The 21611-nt window shown below is 43.1% G+C and overlaps 1 protein-coding gene across 1 annotated transcript in view; it reads right to left on the reverse strand.

Moving 5' to 3' along the window:
- Window positions 1–6433: 6433 nt before the first annotated feature.
- Window positions 6434–21611, reverse strand: part of LOC146863207 (uncharacterized) — a 170914-nt gene continuing 155736 nt past the window's right edge. Inside the window, exon 5 of the mRNA XM_085642648.1 lies at window positions 6434–7503. Within this exon, the coding sequence (XP_085498774.1) occupies window positions 7445–7503 (59 nt within the window). The 3' untranslated portion in view covers window positions 6434–7444. The remainder of the gene's footprint in view (window positions 7504–21611) is intronic.

The following is a 21611-nucleotide window of genomic DNA, read 5'->3' on the forward strand; positions in this document are numbered from 1 at the left end:
AGTTAATAATTAAAAAAAAAGAATTTGCGTTTTAGTTCCGTAGTGGGTTGTGGGTTTATAGGGGAATAGGGTGGGAAGTAATTCAAATGAAATTAATTAAATAATGTTATTGATTACTATTTTTGTATTTAATAATTTATATTGTTAATTGTGTTAATTTTTCAATAATTAGTTATTATTGAGTTATTAATAATTAATTTGTAAATATGTTAATTGTGTAATTGTTTTAGGGGCGGGTTTTGGGTTGATAGGGGAGTAGGGTGGGAAGTAATGTAATGTAATTATAATTAATTAATTAATATGTTTGTTAGTTAATATTTATGCAATTAATATTTTATATTGTTAATTGTGTTAAAATGGTATTAAGTAGTTATTAATTAGATATTAATTATTAATAATTAATTGGTAAATATGTTAATTGTGTAATTGTTTTAGGGGCGGGTTGTGGGTTGATAGGGGAGTAGGGTGGGAAGTAATTTAAGTATAAACAATTAATTAATATTTGTAATAATTCATATTTATGTAATTAGTATTTTACCTTGTTAAGTGTGTTAAAATGTGTTATTAAACAGTTATTAATTGGATATTAATTAATTGGTAAATACATTAATTGTGTAATTTTTTAGGAGCGTGTTGTGGGTTGATAGGGGTGTAGGGTGAGAAGTAATTTAATTATAATAACATTTTTATTACTTTTTATATATAATATTTATTTAAAGTTATTTTATAGTGTTTATTGTGTGAACCAATTTATTTTTGATGGTTTTTAAATTGCTTGTTAATTGTCATTAGTTAATTAATTAATTGTTAATTAATAATGGTAATTGTGTAATATTGAACAATATTGGTTGTGTCGTTTATAAGGGAATATGGTGGGAGGTAAATTATTTTTGAAAAATTAATAATTTGGTAATTTATATGAATTATTTTGCAGTAGTGGGAATAATAAATTTTTCACCTCCGCTATCCCACCCTTTCCCTACTGTTGTATTTGCTGGAGTGGGAATAGTAAATGATTCCCCTACACTATCCAACACTTTCCCTACTGTTACACTTGGTGGAGTGGGAATAGTAAATTATTCCCACCCGCTATCCAATACTTTCCCCACTGTTGCACTCACTGGAGTGGGAATAGTAATTTAACCCTCCCCCCGCTATCCAAAACTTTCCATACTGTTGCATTCGCTGGAGTGGGAATATTAATTTTTGCCCACCCGCTATCCAACACTTTCCCTACTGTTGCACTTGCTGGAGTGGGAATGTAAAATTGTTACCTCCCCGCTATCCAACACTTTCCCTACTGTTGCAATTACTGGAGTGGGAATAGTAATTTTTACCCCTCTGCTATCCAGTACGCTCCCTAGTGGTGCACTCGCTGGAGTGGGAATAGTAATTTTTATCCACCCGCTCTCCAACACTTTACCTACTGTTGCACTTGCTGGAGTGGGAATAGTATTTTTTACCCACCTGCTATCCAACACTTTCCCTAGTGTTACACTTGTTGAAATGGGAATATACATTTTTACCTCCCCGCAATAAACCCTTTCCCTACTTTTGCTCTCACTGGAGTTGGAATAGTAATTTTTATCCACTCGTTATCCAACACTTTCCCTACTGTTGCACTCGCTGGAGTGGGAACAGTAATTTTTACCCACCCGCTATCCAACACTTTTACTACTGGTGCACTCAGTGGAGTGGGAATAGTAATTTTTACCCACCCGCTATCCATTATTATCCCTACTGTTGCAATTACTGGCGTGGGAATAGTAATTTTAACCCCTCTGCTATCCAACACTTTCCCTACTGTTACACTCCGTGGACTGGGAATACTAAATTATTCCCCTCCGCTATCCAACACTTTCCCTACTGTTGCAATTGCTAGAGTAGGAATAGTAATGTTATCCCATACGCTATCCAACATTTTATTTACTGTTATAATTAATGTAGTGTAAAATATTTTTTTTACAAATAATTATAAATTTAAATATTTTTATATATATATATAATATTTTTATATTTATATGACAGGTTTATTTATATATATGTATTTATAATTTTTATTATGTTTCTAACATCTTATAATTAAATAAAATACTTATTTATTATTAAGTTAATATATATAGATATATATATAAATATGTATGTTTAACATTTTTTATGTTACATTTAGGTGCCGATTCCGATCCTGTAAAACCCGGGTACAAATGGTCGTATGGAGCGTTTTCTCCGTACGACTCGTACCCGGGAATTCCACCATACAAACCAGCAAGTACGATTCGTACAGAAATACCATTTCCGTACGAATCGTAAAAAACACCGTACGGCTAAAAAATACATACAATTCCGATCCTGGACAGCTCAAGTATGATTCGTACCTACAGCACTCCGCGCGGCTATATTTTTACGGGAGCCAAAAAGTGCCGAAAAAGCTAAGTACGCTGCGATGCACGAGGAAAAGGGGGCCCGCTACGCGACGTACACGCCATCACCCACATCGTACGTGTCATCATGTACGGTGCGTACCCCAACATTGCATATGTATGGACCGTACCCCCGTATGTATGGACCGTACCCCCCACCCCTGTATGTACGGACCGTACCCCCACCCCCGTATGTACAGACAGTACCACCACCCCCGTATGTACGGACCATACCTCCCACCCACGTATGTCCGCACCGTACCCCAATCCTCGCGTATGTACGGTCCGTACATACGCGAGGTCTGGGTACGCCTGGGGTACGGTGCGGACATATGCGGGTGGGGGTACGCCTGGGGTACGATGCGGACATACGGGGGTGGGGGGTACGGTCCGTACATACGGGGGGTGGGGGGTACGGTGCGGACGTACAGGGGGTGGGGGGTACGGTGCGTACATACGGGGGTGGGGGGTACGGTGCGGACATACGCGGGAGGGGTGGGAGGCTGGGAAGGCCGTACGACTCGTACCCCGTGCACAAGTGTTCTCGGGGTAGGGGTCGTACAAAGTTCACTCCATACGGGGCCTTTTCCATGCGCTTGTGTTTTCGGACGGGCGGTACGGATCGTACTTGCGCGCTCGGACTTCAGTTTTACGAGTTGTAAGTAAACCTGTCCGGGGATGTCTCGTAGACTTTTCCCGAGGCGATTCGTATGTATTTTCCACGTACGAATCGTACTTCGCCGTTTGTACGGGACTTGTACGATTCGTACGTAAAAAAATACGGATACGAGTCGTACGGGAAAAAAAAAATCCAGGATCGGAATCGACCCCTTATTATTTATCATTTTTAACATTTAAAAAAAATTCTAACTATGTTTTTATTAATTATAATTAGTATTTAGTTAATTTTATATTATTTTTAAGACATTTAAAAAATGATATTTTAGACAATGATATTTTAAACAACAATATTTTGGTTTCGATATTTTTGTACTTGCCTTTTTAAAGATAGGATGTCGATATTCTGTCCATCGATATTCTAGAGTCGATAATCTTGTAGGTCGATATTTGGTCCGTCGATATTCTGTCAGTGATCTTTCAATTGTATCAGGTCCTGTATAAGTGACTAGCAAGCTTCTAAATTCTATTGTATCAGGTCCTGTATAAGTGACTAGCAATCTTCTAAATTCAATTGTATCAGGTCCCGTATAAGTGACTTGCAATCTTCTAAATTCTATTATATCAGGTCCTGTATAAGTGACTCATAGTCTCCTAAATTCAATTGTATGAGGTCCTGAATAAGTGACTCGCAATCTTCGATATTCTATCAGGTCTTGTATAAATGACTCGCAATATTCTAAATTCTATTAAATCAGGTCCTGTATACGTGACTAGCAATCTTCTGAATTCTATTGTATCAGGTCCTGTATAAGTGACAAGCAATGTTCTGAATTCTAATGTTTCAGGTCCTGTATATGTGACTCGCAATCTTCTCAATTCAATTGTATCAGGTCCTGGATAAGTGATTAACAATCTTCTAAATTCGATTGTATCTTGGTCCTGTATAAGTGACTCGTAATCAAGTCCCGTATAAGTGACTACTAATCTTTTAAATTCTATTGTACCAGGTCCCATATAAGTGATTCACAATCTTCTAAATTCGATTGTATCTTGGTCCTGTATAAGTGACTCGTAATCAGGTCCCGTATAAGTGACTAGCAATCTTTTAAATTCTGTTGTATCAGGTCATGCAAAAGTGAGTAGCAATCTTCTAAATTCTATTCTATCAGGTACTGTATAAGTGACTAGCAGTCTTCTACGTTCTATGATATCAGGTATTAGGCCTTATGGGACACCCTTTAGAATTTGATATGTTTTTATGTATATAGATGTGAAGCCATTTTAATGCTTCAATATGTTTATTTTTATATTTTTAATTATAAGTACACTATTATGCAAATATGCCCACATGGTATTCTTGTTGCTTGGCATAATTATATATTTATCCAAAAATGCTTGATAAAAATTGCATTACAAATACCGATTTGTGTATTTATCTCATGTTCTCTGAGTTGTCTAAATGAATATACAAGTGCCATTTTTCTTTCTGGCACTCCATACTGCTTCAGGGAGAAGGCGACAAGGACAGATCAAGAGCAGATCTGGAGTGGACCTTCCTGATATTCCCATGAACCCATTTGACTGCTGCCCACATCACAGCTTTGACAATGTGAAACCATTTACCTACGGAAGGGCAACTCAGATCAAGAAGTAATCCATGATCAAATCTCTACCTGTGACTCTCGAATAGTACAGATTAAGCATGGATTCTAAAATCACAACTTCCAGAGACAATCCAGCTGCCAGTTTAGAATTCGCGCGGAGAAGTAGGCTCCGGTTCAGAAAGAAAAGTGTAAAATTATGGGTTTAGTTTTACAACTGTCACCACCGAATTCTGCATAAGTCCTGCCACACCAGTCTATGTGCACATCCTCCTTGGTTGCGCACGCCAGGAATCTCCCCTGCGCAGCCCCTACCCATGTGCACACACATGTGCACATGTGTCTCCATGTAACCAGCCTGTTCGCCCCTTACTCCAGCTGCTGCGCAGCAGCCTAGTCAAGCTAGGGGGCACCAGTAAAATCCACATGCAGTCTCTTTCATCATGAGTTCACTGGGGGTGAGTCCCAACTTATGAGGCTCTCCCCCAGTAAAAGTTCAACAAATAGGTGCACGAAAAGTGAAAAATCCGGGCAGCCCAGAGTGTCAGAACCACCTTCTAACAACCATGAATGTAAAGGTTATTTTGATACACTGATGTATGGATTTTTTTTACACCAATAGGAGCTATTTATTAGCCAGTATTTTAAAGCTTTTAAAGAAACTGCTTATAATGACATAAAAAACTTTCAAATAAACAATCAAAGATGGGCATTTTTTATAGAAATGTTTGCCATAAATGAGAAACAAGGCATGGAAGTACATACTGTGCTCCCTTGTTACCGTATTATCAAGCAACCAGTGCCTGTGCCTCAAAAGATCATGTTAAAACAGTTCATAGTTTATTTGCTATCTATATCACCACTTCTCCTACCTCAAGTTTTGTAACTATGCACTTTCGTGGTAAAGAAAAGCTTCATTTCTACTTGAAGCTTGTGTTGCTGAAAAAGTAATTAGCAGGCAGTAATTTTCATGGGTACCTATCATTAGTTCCAAGAACTCTTTGTACCTACTCATAATTATATATATATATATGATGCATAACATTAAGCTGACATTAGAATTTTTCCTGTTCCATCACAGTGTGAAACTCCAAATTTAGATGCAGCAATGCCTACAGACTTTGCTAATGCTTAGAGTCAAATGTTCAAAATAGCTGAAAGACTATTTTCCCAACATTACTTCATTTTCAAAATACCTCTGTACTCACAGCTGTCCTTCATCAACCGCTCAAGGAGGCACTTTTTTGCAAAAGGTAAACCTGAGTCCAAGCAGCAAGGTCCTGGCTACAACAACATTGTAATATAAGTGCCCAGCAAGGATGCTATGAAACACGAGGGAAGTTATGCCAAATAATCCAATCTGGCGCCTACAGTCTTCAAACAACATGTGATTCAGGAAATGCTTGGAAATTAAGTCCATTGTTGCACACCATTGTATAGTACATTTTCTGCACACTTGAAGCCTCACACCAGACAGCACAGGCACTCTGTTAGAACCACCAGCCCTTCCTGCTCTGTAACAGACTTATTGCAGGCAGGTTTTGAATATTGCACCCCATTCTAATGCACCTTAAGTTGTAAGTGTAAGAAATTGGGTTATTGGCTGAGGGCATGTAAACCCTACTCAACAACCACAATCCCTTTCAGGGGAAGCACAAAAGTCGCTAAACTTACCTGTGCTTAACCCTCTGGTAGCTTGGCACAAAAGCAGTCAGGCTTGACTAAGAGGCAAAACATAAATTACAAAAACAGTAATGCAGTGAGAACACAATACAAGGAAAATCCCACAATAATTTAGAAACACAGAGTGCATTTTAATAAACAAAATTAGACAAAAATGTACAAAATCCAATTCGTAGAACCAGAGATACTGAATTTTAAAGGTTTAAGTAACAATAGAGCCAAGAAGCAGAAAGCTGTAACTGTGGGTATCTGATTGTGCTGGGCTGACACAAAGTCATAAGTTCAGGCTGACCACGATGGAGAGCAGTCCAAGCACAGGACCAAGTTTGGTCTGTTGGGAATTATGTCCTTGGTGTTGGGAAGGTATGTCTTTGGTGCAAGGTCTGCATGTCTGCATGTCGTTGTTTTGTGAGGGTTCACATAATTCAGTGTCTGTTCCAATGAAGCTTGCAGCTGTGCAGTGAGGCTTTGCGGGTCTTCACGTCGCTCTGTGTCGGTTCCAATGAAGCCTTTAGCTGTGCTGAGAGGCTCTGCATGGTGTGGCATTGGTTTTGATGAAGCTTTCAGCTGTGCAGGGAGGCTTTGTGGGGCTTTGCATTGCCCAGTGTCGGTTCAGGCAGATAGGAGTACACTTTGATGCCAGTCAAGGGTCCAAGAGCTGGAGAGGCTTCTCTTGGGGAATGAGGACCTACTCATACAGAGGCCAGCATGGCTCAGCCAGATCCAGTTGCAGGTCCAGTGCAGCAGGTCAGCTGGGCAGTTGCACGGAGGCCCCTGGAACTTGTTGTGTCCATGTAACTCAAAATAGGAAGTCAGCCAACTGACCGCTGGAGTCACTCAAGTAACTTGGGATGAAGGGAGCAAGTCCAGTCTTCTGTCTCAGAGAGCAGGGCAGGCCTCTGGGAAATAATGCAGGCCTCAAGCAGCATGGCCCTCATCTGGTAGCAGCAGGGCAGTCCTCTGAGGAACAAGACAGGCCTCAAACAGCAGGGCAGTCCTCCGGGGAGCAAGACAGCTCTTCGTCTGTATTCTACAGGTTCAGGAGTGTACTGATGAGTTGGCCTGAGGGTCCAATATTTATAGCTGGTGGCAGCCTTTGAAGTGGGGGAACACCATGACCTACCCCCACAATTGGTTCTGGAAAGTGCCCACCTTCCCCCGCCAAGGCTCCAAGCAATCTAGGGTGACAAAATACTGGTGTTAGTTTTCTTTGTGTGTGTTGTAGGCAGCCCTTATTGAAATGCAAGTGGGGCAGGTAACAGCTCTGCCCCCACCCACCCTGTCAAAATGACCCATCCTGCACACACCTAAGCCCTATCGTCTCACTGTCTGGGAGTAATACATATAGTCTAACATCAGCGTCATGTGACCCAAGACAATGACACCAGGCACCAAATTGTTAGGACAAAAAATAACAACTTTTTTAAAGTGGCATTTTCAGAATTGTGACCCAAAATCCAACTTTACCATTCAAGAGGGGTTTAAATTACAATTCATTTGAGCCACACATGACATTTCTACCTGTTCCCAATCAAAAGTTAGCACTTATTATATGTAATAAGGTAACCCAATGCCATTCTATAGGAGAGGTAGGCCTTACAGTAGTGAATAATGAATCTAGGAGTTTTACACTACCAGGATATGTAAAACTTAAAAACACATGTTCGACTTTTTAAATACAATGCACCCTACCCTGTGGACTGTTTAGGACCTACCTTAGGGGTGACTTACATGTATTAAAAATGTAGATTTAGGCCTGACAAAAGGTTCATTTTCCCAGATCGAATTGGCAGTTCAAAACTGCACTACAGGCTTCAGTGGCATGCCTGAGACATGTTCTAAAGTCTGACTTTAGTGGGTGGCACAATGAGTAATTCAGGCCCACTAGTAGCAATTATTTTACAGGCCCTGGGTACAGGAAGTTCCACATTACTAGGGACTTTTTAAGTGAATGTAATTTGCCAATTGGGTGTAAGTCAATGATACTATGTTTAAAGGAGAGTGCACAAGCACTTTACCACTGTTTAGCAGTAGAAAAGTGCACAGAGACCTAATGCCAACAAAAACAAAATCGAGTTCACAGGAGGGGGGAAGGCACAACGTTTGGGGGAAGACCACAGCAAGGACGTCAGGTTTAACAGTAAGCAAATCCTCTTGACATGACTCCTGACACTGGTACCTCTCCAAAGGACATTGTCTGGGCAGCAGAGCTCTTGGTTTTTCAGAAAGTGTTATAAAACTCATGCAACAAAAGTTGGGCCATAAAGATTAAAGCTGGTTCCCACAATTGCTCACTGTAGACTGCAGCTGTTTCCAGCATTCATGTAAACTGGGATACAATTTGGAGTAGGATGTGTTTTTGCAGAACAAGGTTTGAACAAAGATTTATGGAGTAACAAATTAATTGTATTACCTTAGGCAATTCCAACTGAATAGTAACTGAATTGAAAGGGCCTCAAACTTCCAGGCTTTCTGCGCCCTCTGCTGTAAAGGTGAAAAGGCTGGGGCCCGGGCCGCAGTGCCCTAAATAGGCCCCAACCTCACAGCAGGCAGTGAGCGGAAGTGACACCACGCACCAGCGCCGTTGTCACAACCTGGAAGTTCAAGGCCCTTCCAGAAAGTCTGCCCTCCCTCCCCTTAGGCCGTAGATTCGGGAACCGCCCCTGGAAGGAGGATGGACCCCAGGTCCTAAATGCTGTGCGTCGGTGAGTCTGTGCGCTTGCTCATTCAGAAGATGTTTTTAGATGTAATATTTGCCTGTAGTCATACTTTCTCATGTATAAAATATTTGGGTGCTGGACTTAACTTAAGATCAACATAAAATTTATAACTATTAATATTCTTGCATGAAAGCGAGGTAAATAGGGATTGATCCATGGGTAATATGCAGGTATTGAAATCATATGTACAAGAGAATGGTGACATTCCAATAAAAGAATGTTCACTATTATTTCACACTAACTGTACTAACATCTTACTCCTATCATCAACTCATCCATTGTCACGGCAACCTTCCCCAATGAAAAGAAACACGCTGAAGTCAAACCCCTCGTAAAAAGCCTTTCATCAACCCCAGCAAACTCAAGAAGTTCCGTCCCATCTCTCTGCTTCCCTCCTCCGCCAAGGTCCTCGAAAAAGCCATCAACCACCAACTCACAGAACACCCGGAGAATAATAACATTCTGGACATCTCTGGATTCCACGCCAACCACAGCACCAAAATCACACTCATCTCCACCATGGTTGATATCAGAGCCCTCCTTGATCAAGGGAAATGGTGGGCCTGATCCTCCTCGACCACTCAGCAGCTTTCGACACCGTGTCCCACCACACCCTTAACAAGAAACTCCACCAAATCAGAATTCAAGGAGATGCCCTCAGATAGATGGCCTCCTTCCTCACGGGAAGAACCCAGAGAATCCACCTTTCTCCCCACACCTCTCAACACAAGAGCATCATCTGTGGTGTCCCCAAAGGCTCATCCTTCAGCCCCACCCTGTTCAACACCTACATGACTGCACGGGCCGACATAGTCAGAACCCATGGACTTAACATCATTTCCTATGCTGACGGCACCCAGCTCACCCTATTGCCATCAGAAGAACCCTCCACCACGAGAGTCAGCTTCCTCAGATGCATGACGAATATCGCCATTGGATGAAAGACAACTGCCTGAAACCCAACACAGATAAAACAGAAGTACTGATCTTCAGGAACAACACGTCACCTTGGAACAACTCCTGCAACGCAACCTCTGCATCATATTGGACAGCAAGCTCATCATGAAAAAACAGTTCAGCGCAGTCTCTTCCGCTTGCTTCCACACGCTTTGCATGCTCTGCAAGATCTTCAAATGGCTCCCGTTCAACATCAGATGTACTATCACTTAAGCCCTAGTCACCAGCCAGCTGCACAATGGCAATGCACTCTATGCAGGAATCACCTCGCTCCTCCAGAAGAGACTACAGACCAAACAGAACTCAGCAGTCAGACTTATCCTCAAGATGGACCCAATCACCCCCCACCTCAAGAAGCTCCACTGGCTCCCCATTCTGAAGAGATGCCACTTCAAGATGCTGATCCACACCTACAAAGACCTGCAAAACCAAGGACCAGCATATATCAACCCAGCCCTCCAGACACCTGGGCTCTGCCTTCCTTCACCTTGCCCACAGCCCTCGCATGCGTCGAAGCCACAACGGAGGTCACACCTTCTACCTCAGGCCACAGCCTGGAACGACCTCCCACTCCACCTCCAGAACTCATTCTCGCTGATGGAATTCAGGAAAAGACTCAAAACCCGGCTGTTTGACTGAGCTGCCACAGCATGATCGTCAGCGCCTGGATACTCTCACGAGTGATAAGTTACGCTATACAAGTCTTGCTGATGAATTGATATTATTCTCTTGTAGCAAAGCTCAAAGTACTGTTCAATACATTGATTCAGCCTTTCTATCTGTTTTTCCATTTAAGGATGATAACTGGTGGACATGCATACTTTCATTTCTAGCCATTTACACATGGCAACCCAAAATCTTGAAATAAAATTTGATTTATCAGAACCCGAGGAAGAACATGCAGTCGAATTATGTGTTCTGCAAAAAACATGAGCCAAAGCTTTAGAAGTGGGCAACACATGCATGGATCTAAAAATGTCCTATTTCAGACAAATAATCAGCAACCACAAGAATTATAGAGCAATCTTGACTTTTGGTAACGCTACAACAAAATTAATTGCCACTGTATGCCATTGTGCATGTAGAGCAGTTAAAGGTCTCAATGAACCCATGGGATTACTACAAGAACTTTTAATCTGAGCACAAATAGAACATGTACGTATATAACTCTTGACATCAGCAAATAGTTTTGATTACCAAAAATGTATGCATCCATATGTGACATTTGAGATGTCATTATTGATGTCATAAAGGATATAGCAGAACATGTCATGAGTGATGTAATATGAGAGGTTATAAGCAGTGCATGGTGGGGGCTCAAGTGATAGCTAGCTATGCTAACTATAACTGTCGGACTTCTGTGTTTTCTTTAATTCAAAATATTAAGATGGCACGGACATATTCACCTAACTATAACGTCACTTTAACCTTTGTTTTTTTCAATGAATTTTTAAAGTTTTATTTAATGTAAAGCAAAATATAATAACAATTCTTATCTACATTTTCACATTAACCTTTGGCGTGCGTGGCGGAGGGTTGGCATTTGGGCCGCGTGGATACCGTGCCCCAGGGCATTTTTTATTAAAAAGGGTAGAGGGGCACGTGTTCTCTCTCCCTAGGCCACTTTGGGTCCTGTGGACCCTATTCCCTGGGATCAAACAGTATTTGTAAAGAGGAGGGGGGCACATGGACCCTCTCCTGAGCAAGAAGGGGACCCAGGAACCCCATCCACAGGGGCCTTTATGGGAAGGGGGGCATACACAACACCTACTCAAGCCAATAGTGGCCCAATGACTCCATCCCTGGGGCAAAAACATATATATAAGGGGGGCCCAAGGCCCCTCTCTACAAGCCTTAATAGGGCTTAGGGACCCCATGCCCTGGAGCCAAATTCTATAAAAAACTGTTAGGGGGTCATGTGACCCTCCTCCCTGTGTCTATTGTGGCCCTATGGTCCATCCACGGAGCCTAACGAAATTATAGAATGGATGCTCTGGTTCCCACCCCGTGCACCAAGGAACACTTACATTAATGGGGAGGTGCACAGTCCCGTTCCCTGATGCCTCATTAGGCTCTGGGAACCCCATCACCCAGGGTGAAATTCAATTAAAAAGTGGAGGGGGACCGCGGAGCCACCCTCTTTGTGCTCCTGGGACACCTATCCCACTGGAAAAAGGGTTCTGTGGCTCCTGTCACCAGTCCCCGAGCCTTAAGGCAAGGGGGGTCCCATCCCCTAGGGCCACATTTGTGTAAAAAGGGGAGGGGGTCACATGGACCCCACCCAAGACTGCTCGGCCACCAGGGACCCCATCCTCCAGGGCCAAAAGTTGGTGCCCCAGTGCCCACCTGGGGCACCCACAAACCACACGTTGCTTGTGAGCCATCTATGCTTGCACCTACTGGGGGTGGGGGGGCAATATCTATTATTTTTTTTTGCCTGCAGGAGTACTAGAAGCAGAATTGCCTTCCATGCCCACACTACTGCAGGCAGGGAAGGCATGTTTGCTCCCATTTGGCAGGAGATATAAAACTGCCATAAACAAAATTGAGGCACTGGGATTAATCAAGGTCCAGTGCACATACTCCTGGTTCTGATAATACTAAAAAAACAAGCATTAAAAATGCAATAGGTCTCGCCTTTCATTAAGTTAAAGTCTTTTGCTTTGCTATACAATAGCATTAGCAAAGCAAATGTCTTTAACTTAATGAAAGGCGAGACCTATTGCATTTTCAATGCTTGTTTTTAATAGTATTTTATAAAACGGCGGTGTTGTCCCTTCAAGAGCCAAGTATGGGTGGGGTGTGCATAGTGCAAAGCAATCGTGAAAAAAGGGGGAAATACAACTGCCTTATGGTGCACCAATAGGGAACTGTTCTCAGTAGGTAGATGAGATCTCAGGAGGGAGTGAATGCCCCCAAACCTAATTAAAGCAACAAGGACCTGGAATCCGTTTTGTTTTTTCACAATTACCCATCAATATCTAGCTTACGAAGAGACAGCACTGCAGCACTGCTAAGAGATCCTCCCTTCTTCTGCTTTTTGTTTGGAGAAGGAAGTTGTAGCCCACACCACTGAAGTGACACTCATGGTGTGAGGAGGGACACAATGATGAAGCATGAAGCATGGCCCCTTAGGGTGGGTGAGGGTCTTTGTCCTAAAAAGTATATATTTTTTCAAATGTGATTTACCGAACCTATCTCTACGGCTGATTATCTCCCTGACTCTGCACATCCCTTTGTGTTTTGTGAAGTTGTTTTGGGTTAAACAATTCACATTTTGATTTTTACACTTACTCCAGACCCTCCAGTGTGTGTATATTATAGATGTGTGGCATTCATTTTGATCACTTCAAACCGATACATCTTTTCTAGACCATGAAATTACACTGAAAAACACTGCCAATTAGGTTTCTTGTTCACATTCAATGTTTCCACAATTTTTACAATGCCCATATCAAACAATACGGCAAAAATAAGAAAAGGAAACTTTCGTGTTATATGTAACTTGGTGACATTATTTTACAAGAATCGAATGCTTTCTAATTCTGAAAGGCAGTTGTGTGCAAACTGAAAACTTCATCAAACTGAATATCCTTTTTAACCACCAGAGGGCAAGCACTATTTGTGGCGCGTGTCCAAAACATAATTATAATGTAGATTGCATTACCAAGCAATCCGGCGAGCTCGTTCCAAGATAACATTTAGAGTAAATAAAGTCACCACACCCTACAAAACACATGTGGATTTGACTGCAAGTCAAGAAATATGAAATCATTTTCAACTGTGGAAAACGGTAATCCACAGATAGAAAGTGAAAGAGCACCGATGCTGCGTGCTAAGGGACCAGATTTCCTCGTGGATTTCAAATAAAGAAAGAGCCATCCAAAGCCGGAGTCGAGCATACTCTGCCCATAATTTTACTTTTCGCTCCATTGCAATAACACAAGCCTCACATGAAAGACCCTCCTCTCTAATGACAGCAATTTTTTATTGAAACAAACTCGTATTTTTTCTCGTGAACACAGTATATTTCAAATTAACGTATATTTAAACAAGCCGAGCAACCCCTGCCTATTAATTCACACTGCCCTTCAAGTTACCCAGATTATCTTCAGATGAAAGGAGAAGGGCCCTCTATCCGATGTGAACAAACCTGCAGCAGTCTGCCGTGCCTGCTCTGCAGGGGCTGCAGTAGGGCTCTCGGCCCTTATCAACACAACAGGCCAACGCAGTCACGCAGGGAGAACGGGGGAAGTGTTTGAAGCCGCCCAACTGCTGACAATGAACGCACAGGCACCATTGTTAAAGTCTGGTAATTTGGTGTTGATGGGGAGAAAAAAAAGATTTTTTAAAGTTGATTTTGGAGAGCCGCAGCACAAATGAAAGGTGTGTTCACCATGTTCAATCTGCAGCGTGTGCGGTGGTTTTAAAAAACTAAAAACAACATTTGTCTGTAAGCCTAAATATAGCGAGCAACCAATAAAGAATGGTTCAGCTGGTTAAATAGATTTTTTTTTTTAAACAGCTGCAGGAGCACTTCGTACCTGCAGTGAGAGTAGCTCAGTAAGAAAAGAAAGAAGCGCTCGCCAGGCAGCTGCGGCACCCGCGCTTTACTTTTAACATTAAAAGTAAAGCGCGGGTGCCGCGATTATACCAAAAGTAAAGTAATAGAAAAAACATCTATTTCTCTACTTTTGGTATAATCGCGGCACCCGCGCTTTACTTTTAACGGTAAAAGTAAAGCTCGGGTGCCGCGATTATACCAAAAGTAAAGAAATCATGTTTTTTTCTATTACTTTAGGTATAATCGCGGCACCCGCGCTTTACTTTTAATGTTAAAAGTAAAGCGCGGGTGCAGTGATTAAAACATCATCGCAATCACAATCGCTGTGAAAGCGAAAGTGACCGCGATGACGCTCTCCTGAGTGCTGCTGGCTGGCCTAGCGCATGGTGGCTGCACGCGTGCACGCTCACATGCACGCAAGCGCTAGGCCAGCAAGCAGCACTTTAAAAAGCGCACATACAAAATGTCTCTCCGAGCCAGCACAAGCGCTGGGCTCAGCGAGACCTAACAAGTGGTTGCCAGGTTAGTAGGGATATTTGTTTTAGCGGAGCAAGAGCCCTCACCCACCCAGAGGGGTGGCATGCTTCATCATCAGGCTAGCTCCTCATTCGGCCGGTGCTGCAATGCCCAACGGGCCAGTATGTAGGGGCTCTTTGCCAGAGATCTTTCCTCTCTCTCTTTGCTATGCAGAATTTAAGATTGACTTAATATCTCTCAAAAGCAGAATACGGACTGCATCTGTAGATTGGTAGAAATGAAATTAAAATTAACTAAGGTATACATCTAAGAGTACTTTATTATGGGGTCACTGTTATGGATTAAAAATACGAAGCAAATAATGTTCCACAATGTTCACCTAAATGGTCGACATGTTTCTTGTGCAATTAGTCTCTACAGATCTATGGCAAATCATCAGAACCAAATCATCCTAATCTATGTCTAGTGGGGTTCTTTCCAAAAATCCGTAAAGTGTACCCACACATCAAATCACCCAGATAAGTGTGCACTCAGGTATATAGTTATACCTCTTTCATGTTTTGGGAAGATTTCGCACCCTAAACCTGACCCTATTTCTACTCGAATTGGGTCCCTCAGGACAAGTGGGATTTTTGGCTACACGTCGAAAGTTATCTACTCTCTGTGGACATTGCCAGTGACCTACCCTATCTCCGTGGTACTCTTGAGATAAGTGGCTGAAGATCCCACTAGTCCCAAGGGACCCAATTCGAGTAGGGCTAGGTTTAGGGTGAGAAATCTTCCCACAAGCCCAGAGGACCCCTTCTCCCGGGGACACATTTTTTAAAAAAAAGAGGACGGCAGCCACACGGCCCCCCTCTCCGAGCCTTAAAAGGCCCCAGGACCCGCATCACCAGGAGCCAAACTGAACTTTAAAGGGAGGAGACAGAATGGCATATCTTTCTGAGCCTGTCAAGGTCCCAGGGACCCCATCCCGGCTCAATTACTGTGTCTTGGTGAGCTCACCTCCGGGACACAGTAGTTTCCCTGCCCGTGCTCTTGTGGACAGGAAACATAGGTCTTCTCCCACCCAGGTGGGAGCAGACCTGCCTTCCCAAAGGCATGAATGCTCTTACTCAGAAGGAGCTTTAAAAATATTCCCACCAGGTGGGAGAAGGCTTTTGTTTCTCTGCCACCGCTACTACAGGCAGTGAAAAACACATTGCGCCCTCCTGGGGGAAGCAAGGACAAACTGCTGCTCCCACCGAGTGGGAGGAATGCTGGCTCCCGCAGCATGCACGAAGCCGGCTGGGGCTGTGTGGGCCAGGGGGTCCTACCGCAGCCCCCAACTTGTGTTTGGTGTGTGCCCCAGGTTTCCTTTAGTGCCAGGAACTTCTATAGCAGGGTGCTATTTCAGACTAAAAAATTATTGCTGTTAGCCATATTTTTATATTGACGAGTGCCCGGAAGCGCCCCCACCAATAACGTTTTACAAAAACTATTGACTAAACAAAACAAACATCAACAGAGCCCAAAAACTGGCAGCCAATGGCTTTGCCAATGCTTGTTATACATGTTGCTATGTTATTGTAGCACAACCACTTTTGTAATTTATTGAAACACTAGAATACCATTTTTAATCCCTAGGAGAATATCATCCATGTTTAACTTGACCTCCACTGTAATCCTTTCAATGTAGGCATATTCCACATGCTAATAATTTTTTAGGTCGAGCCTGGGCTGCGCATGCGCTGCTCTGCGAGGCATGCTGGATTGGAGTATGGACTTGAAGCCCCGCCCACTCTCCGCCCATATTTGTCATTGACTTTTGTCATTGTCCTTCATAAATGCTGGCTTCTGATTTGTTAATAGGGTTCGTTAGTCCCTCCTTAGCACTGCCTTGTCTTCATTTGTAACCTCCCTTGAGGACTGGCCCTTGTACTTCGGTTGTTACACGGTACGTCTTATTTAGTCTGTAAGCACTATTTTCTTTCATGAGTTTCTCCTACTGCAGGCACAGCATGCTTTTCTGAAACATTCAGCGTGCCATGTGCGGTTTCACCAGGCGCTTTTTCAGAAAAAAGCATTTGTTTGTCAACTTGACAAACAAATGCTTTTTTAGAAAAAGTGCCCCATACAGCGCTTTCACTTTAATAGCAGCCTTGGACCTTTCTTTAGACATGGCTCGTCTAAAGAAAAGGGCGTGGTCTCTATTAATGTGAAAGCGCAGCATGGGGCACTTGTAAACAACAAGCATTTGCAATGCAATAGGTCTCGCATTTTAGAAACTTTCGACCTATTGGTATTGTAAATGACAGTGCATTTTTCATTATTGCATGTTTTTTAAATACATAAAAGGCGTTGTCATTTACAAAGCCAATAGCTCAAAATTTCGCAATTGCTAGACTTATTGCATTGCAAATGCTTGTTATTAAATGATATTTAGTATGAGCTACAATTTTTCTCTAAAGTATATCTTGCTGCTCTCTCATTGAGGCTACAAAGAAATCTTATTGCTTTACTACAAACATTGGGGCATATCAACAACAACCGGCGATAATTATCTCTAAGCGCACTTAGCGCTAGGATAATTATCGCCGGCTAGCGTGAATTTTTATCGCTGAGATAGCGTGCTATTAACAACGCTTATCTCAATAGCGATAAAAATCCTCACGCTAACAGGCTAACGTGAGATTATCGCTGGAAACCCAGCGATAATCTCACGTTACCTTGTTGATAGGGACAGGCAAACTTAGCCATGATTTCCTCCTTCCATAGGATATCATGGCTAAGTCAGAAAAATACCAGACGTAAAAAAGCAGCGTTAACCGCGGTTAGCGCTGCTTTTTTTGTCTCTAACAGGGTTAGCGACATTCTTGATAATAGGAGAAATGTCGCTTAGCGACATTTCTCCTATTATTTTACTCTGGAACGCCCCCTTTGCATCTCATTAGAGATGCAAGGGGAAGCGTAGAGTAAAAGGGTGCTAACATGCAAATTTGCATGTTAGCACCCTGTTGTTGATAGGGCGCTAGTTTTATCTCTCCTTTTTTGGCTTTTAAAGCCAAAAAAGCAGAGATAAAGCCCTTGTTGATATGCCCCAAAATGGTTAGGAAATGCTTCGAGTTTGGAGATAATCCACCGTATATTTTTACTTGAGAATTGAAACAAAAATGTGTTCAATGCCTCTGCTCAAATTGTATTTGTCTGTAACTCAAACGGATACAATCGACTTCCTCGGAATGCGATAGCTGCTCAGCTTCCTCTTCTTCACAACTACACACAAGTATCACAATGCCGTAGGATACAAAAGGGCATAATATCATTTTTTATACTTTTGAAAACTGGTCTGGCCTCCAAGGTGAACAGCACATAAAGTGCTGCATGGGATGCGTGAATGAATCTCAGCCACTGGTAATTACAAGGGGCCGCATTCCATGCACCCTATAACTTACCTCTTCTTTTACAGTCAGGGAATAATCATGTAAGTATTTTATCCCCCATAAAACATATACGGGTGGGTTTGTCTAGCCCTTGATTGGTGTTTTTGCATGTATGGTTGTTGAAGGTTTACACTTGCATAATTGTCGAAGGTGCAGGCCAGGATTGTTGGTGGTTCTTCATTTTTACAAGGCATAGTGCTCCTTACCCTGAGTATATAACAACCGCCGTTCTGACATCCGGGTCAGCGGGTTCTGGGCGAGTGCATACAGGGTGACTCGTGATTGAATGACAGTTGTAAAGGGGCGTTCCCCAAATGCCCAAGAATGTATTTGAAGACTAGTGTGTACCAGGCATTTCCACCTTGCATTTGTAATTAATATCTTGTTTGCAAACCGTGCATTTAAATATTTCGATAAATAATTTTCAAGTTTTGCACATACAGATTACACCCCAATATACATTCCTATATGGCAGTTGTCAGAAACTGCTTTGGGCTTGTAAGGGCTCCGACCCCTCCCCATTTCAAAATGCAACCTAGGAAAAGCGTCGAAAACGGTGTCCCAGGGATGCTGACGCCTCGCTGACATCAGGCTTTTCATCGACGGATTGATGAATGAGAGGCAGTTGGAGTGTCAGGGAGGGTGAAATATGGCACGCAGTTCGCCCCCTGTTGAGTGACTGGTGCGGGTCAGAGTGAGCCACACAGACCTGAAGATGGCCCGTAGCGCTGGACGGCCGGTGATCTGCCGCACAGGCCCCCGTCCTCCTTCCATCCATCACAATTTACCTGCGACTGCTGAGGTGGTCCCAACAGGGCTGCTGACACCAGCTCTTATCTTGGGATCACTGAGGCGGGATCCGCCTTATCTGGGAATCGTGGTTCATTATGTCACCAAGCAAACACCGATAGCATCTAATGGGACCCAGCCTCCATCAGCCCGCGCATTTAGCAGCCACTGGAGGGGAGAGGAGGAGAAAAGCCCAGAGCGCGAGCGTTTATTTACACTTGAAAGACTCCCAGGCACACAAAAGGATGTCTTCGAAAAAGCCCAAAGCGTGGGTGCGTAATTACGTCAGACTTTAAATGCGCGTCCTCCTCGGCAGGACAACCTAGTGGGAAACACCAAAGCTCTGCTAAATATTTACCCCAGACTTTAAAAAAGTTCTCACCACACCGGGAACACTCGTGGGAAAAAAACACAGCTTTGAACATCCTCCCACAAAACAAAGAATAAGCAATGGCAAAGCCAAAAGGATTTTGAATCATGACTACAATATTTTTAAGACTGCTGCTGTAAAAAACGTGCTTTCTGTATACAATGTACCAACGCTAAAAATAATAAAAAATGTAAGAAATCAGTGTACTTTTGAAATGGAAAATAGTCTCCCATGCATTGCAATACAAGCATCTTATAGGAGGTGGAATGATACATTGACCAGCCAACAGCATGCAGCAAGAGAAGAATACGTATCTGGGAGGAGCCAACACCCATTTTATCTATATTTTAAAGAATTGGTAAACCAATCCCAGATCGCATGTACCTCAGAATTTAAAAAGACTCCCACAACTGATGTGACAACGGTCCCTCAGCTAGTATATTATGTTGTGTGATGTCATGGGTACTCTCAAACATTTTCCCTGGGGCCAAAAAGTTCAGTCTGTGATATGACCGAGGGCCACATTAATGCCTGTGGAGTGGTGGTCGGGCGGATGAGGGGTTTGGAAAGGATTGGCGTTAAGGTGGGTGTAGAGTAAGTGAAGTACATGCATTTAGAGGCCGAATTGAACAATGTAAAACCAGCAAACCTGGGATGAATCCTGGCTTCCCCACTTTACCAAATTCAGTGATCCTAGGCAATTGTTTTCTTTCACTTTCCCTCTTTTTTTTTCATAATCACATATAAAAGAGCCTCGAAATATATGACTTTAGGATGTCCGCTGTACAAAACCTCCTGCGTTTGATTTAATAATTTATAATGTTGGTCATGTATAATAGGAACCCAGGCCACCCAAAGAGCACACATAGCAACTGGCTTGCCTCTTAAGTTCACTACTGGCATTGTTGTCAGGGTGGGGGGAAGTATTAATGTTTCTAAATTAATGTTTGAAAATGAACACTTTAACATTAATACTTCTCTATGCACTGACATAATCTGATGTACTAAGGTGAAAAAGTACTGTATGGTAATTAAATAAATGTAAATTTTGAAGAGACTTTGTCATATTTTCAATCAATCAATCAATCAGGATGCTTGTATAGCATGACTACTCACCGTTAGGATCTCAAAGCACTGGGGGGAAGAAGGGTGGTGCTACAGTTCAGTCGAAGTGCCTGGTCTTGAGCTCCTTCCTGAATTGGGGCAGCAATGGTGATTGCCTGAGAGGTAGAGGCAGGGAGTTCCAGGTCATCACAGTGAGGTAGGAGAAGGATCTTCCTCCAACCGTGGTCTTGTGGGATGGTGGCCAGGGCCAGCTGGGTGGAGTGGAGATGTCTAGTGGGAATGTAGAAGGAGAGGCAGTGATTGAGGTATGCAGGTCCGGCGCTGTGTAGGGCTTTGTAGGTGTGCATGAGGAGCTTGAAGGTAATTCTTTTGTTGATAGGTAGCCAGACAAGGTCTCTCAGGTGACCGGTGATGTAGCTGTGGCGGGGATGTTCAGGATGAGTCCGGCGGAGGCATTCTGGATGGTTTGCAGTTTCTTTAGAAGTTTTTGGGTGGTGCAGATGTAGAGTGCATTGCCGTAGTCGAGTCTGCTGCTGACGAGCATATGGGTGATCATTATCCTGGATTCTGTGGGATCCACTTGAAGATCTTCCGAAATAAGCAGAGCACGTGGAAGCAGCAGACGAGACAGCGTTGATCTGGCAGTTCATTGAGAGCGAGGAGTCCAGGATGATGCTGAGGTTTCGTGCGTTGTCTGTGGGTGTGGGTGGGGGGAGTTCTGGACGCTGTGGGCCACCAGGCGTCATCCCATGCTGATGGGGAGGATTCCAGGATGAGGACTTCGGACTTGTCTGAGTTGAGCTTGAGGCAGCTATCCTTCATCCAGGTGGTGACTGCCTTCATCCCGTTGTGGAAGCTGCTCTTGGTGGCTGTGGGTCCGTCTGTGAGGGAGAGAATCAGCTGGGTGTCGTAGGAGGAGGAG

The sequence above is a fragment of the Triturus cristatus genome, chromosome 2_2, assembly GCF_964204655.1.
Source record: "Triturus cristatus chromosome 2_2, aTriCri1.1, whole genome shotgun sequence".
Taxonomy (NCBI): Eukaryota; Metazoa; Chordata; class Amphibia; order Caudata; family Salamandridae; genus Triturus; species Triturus cristatus.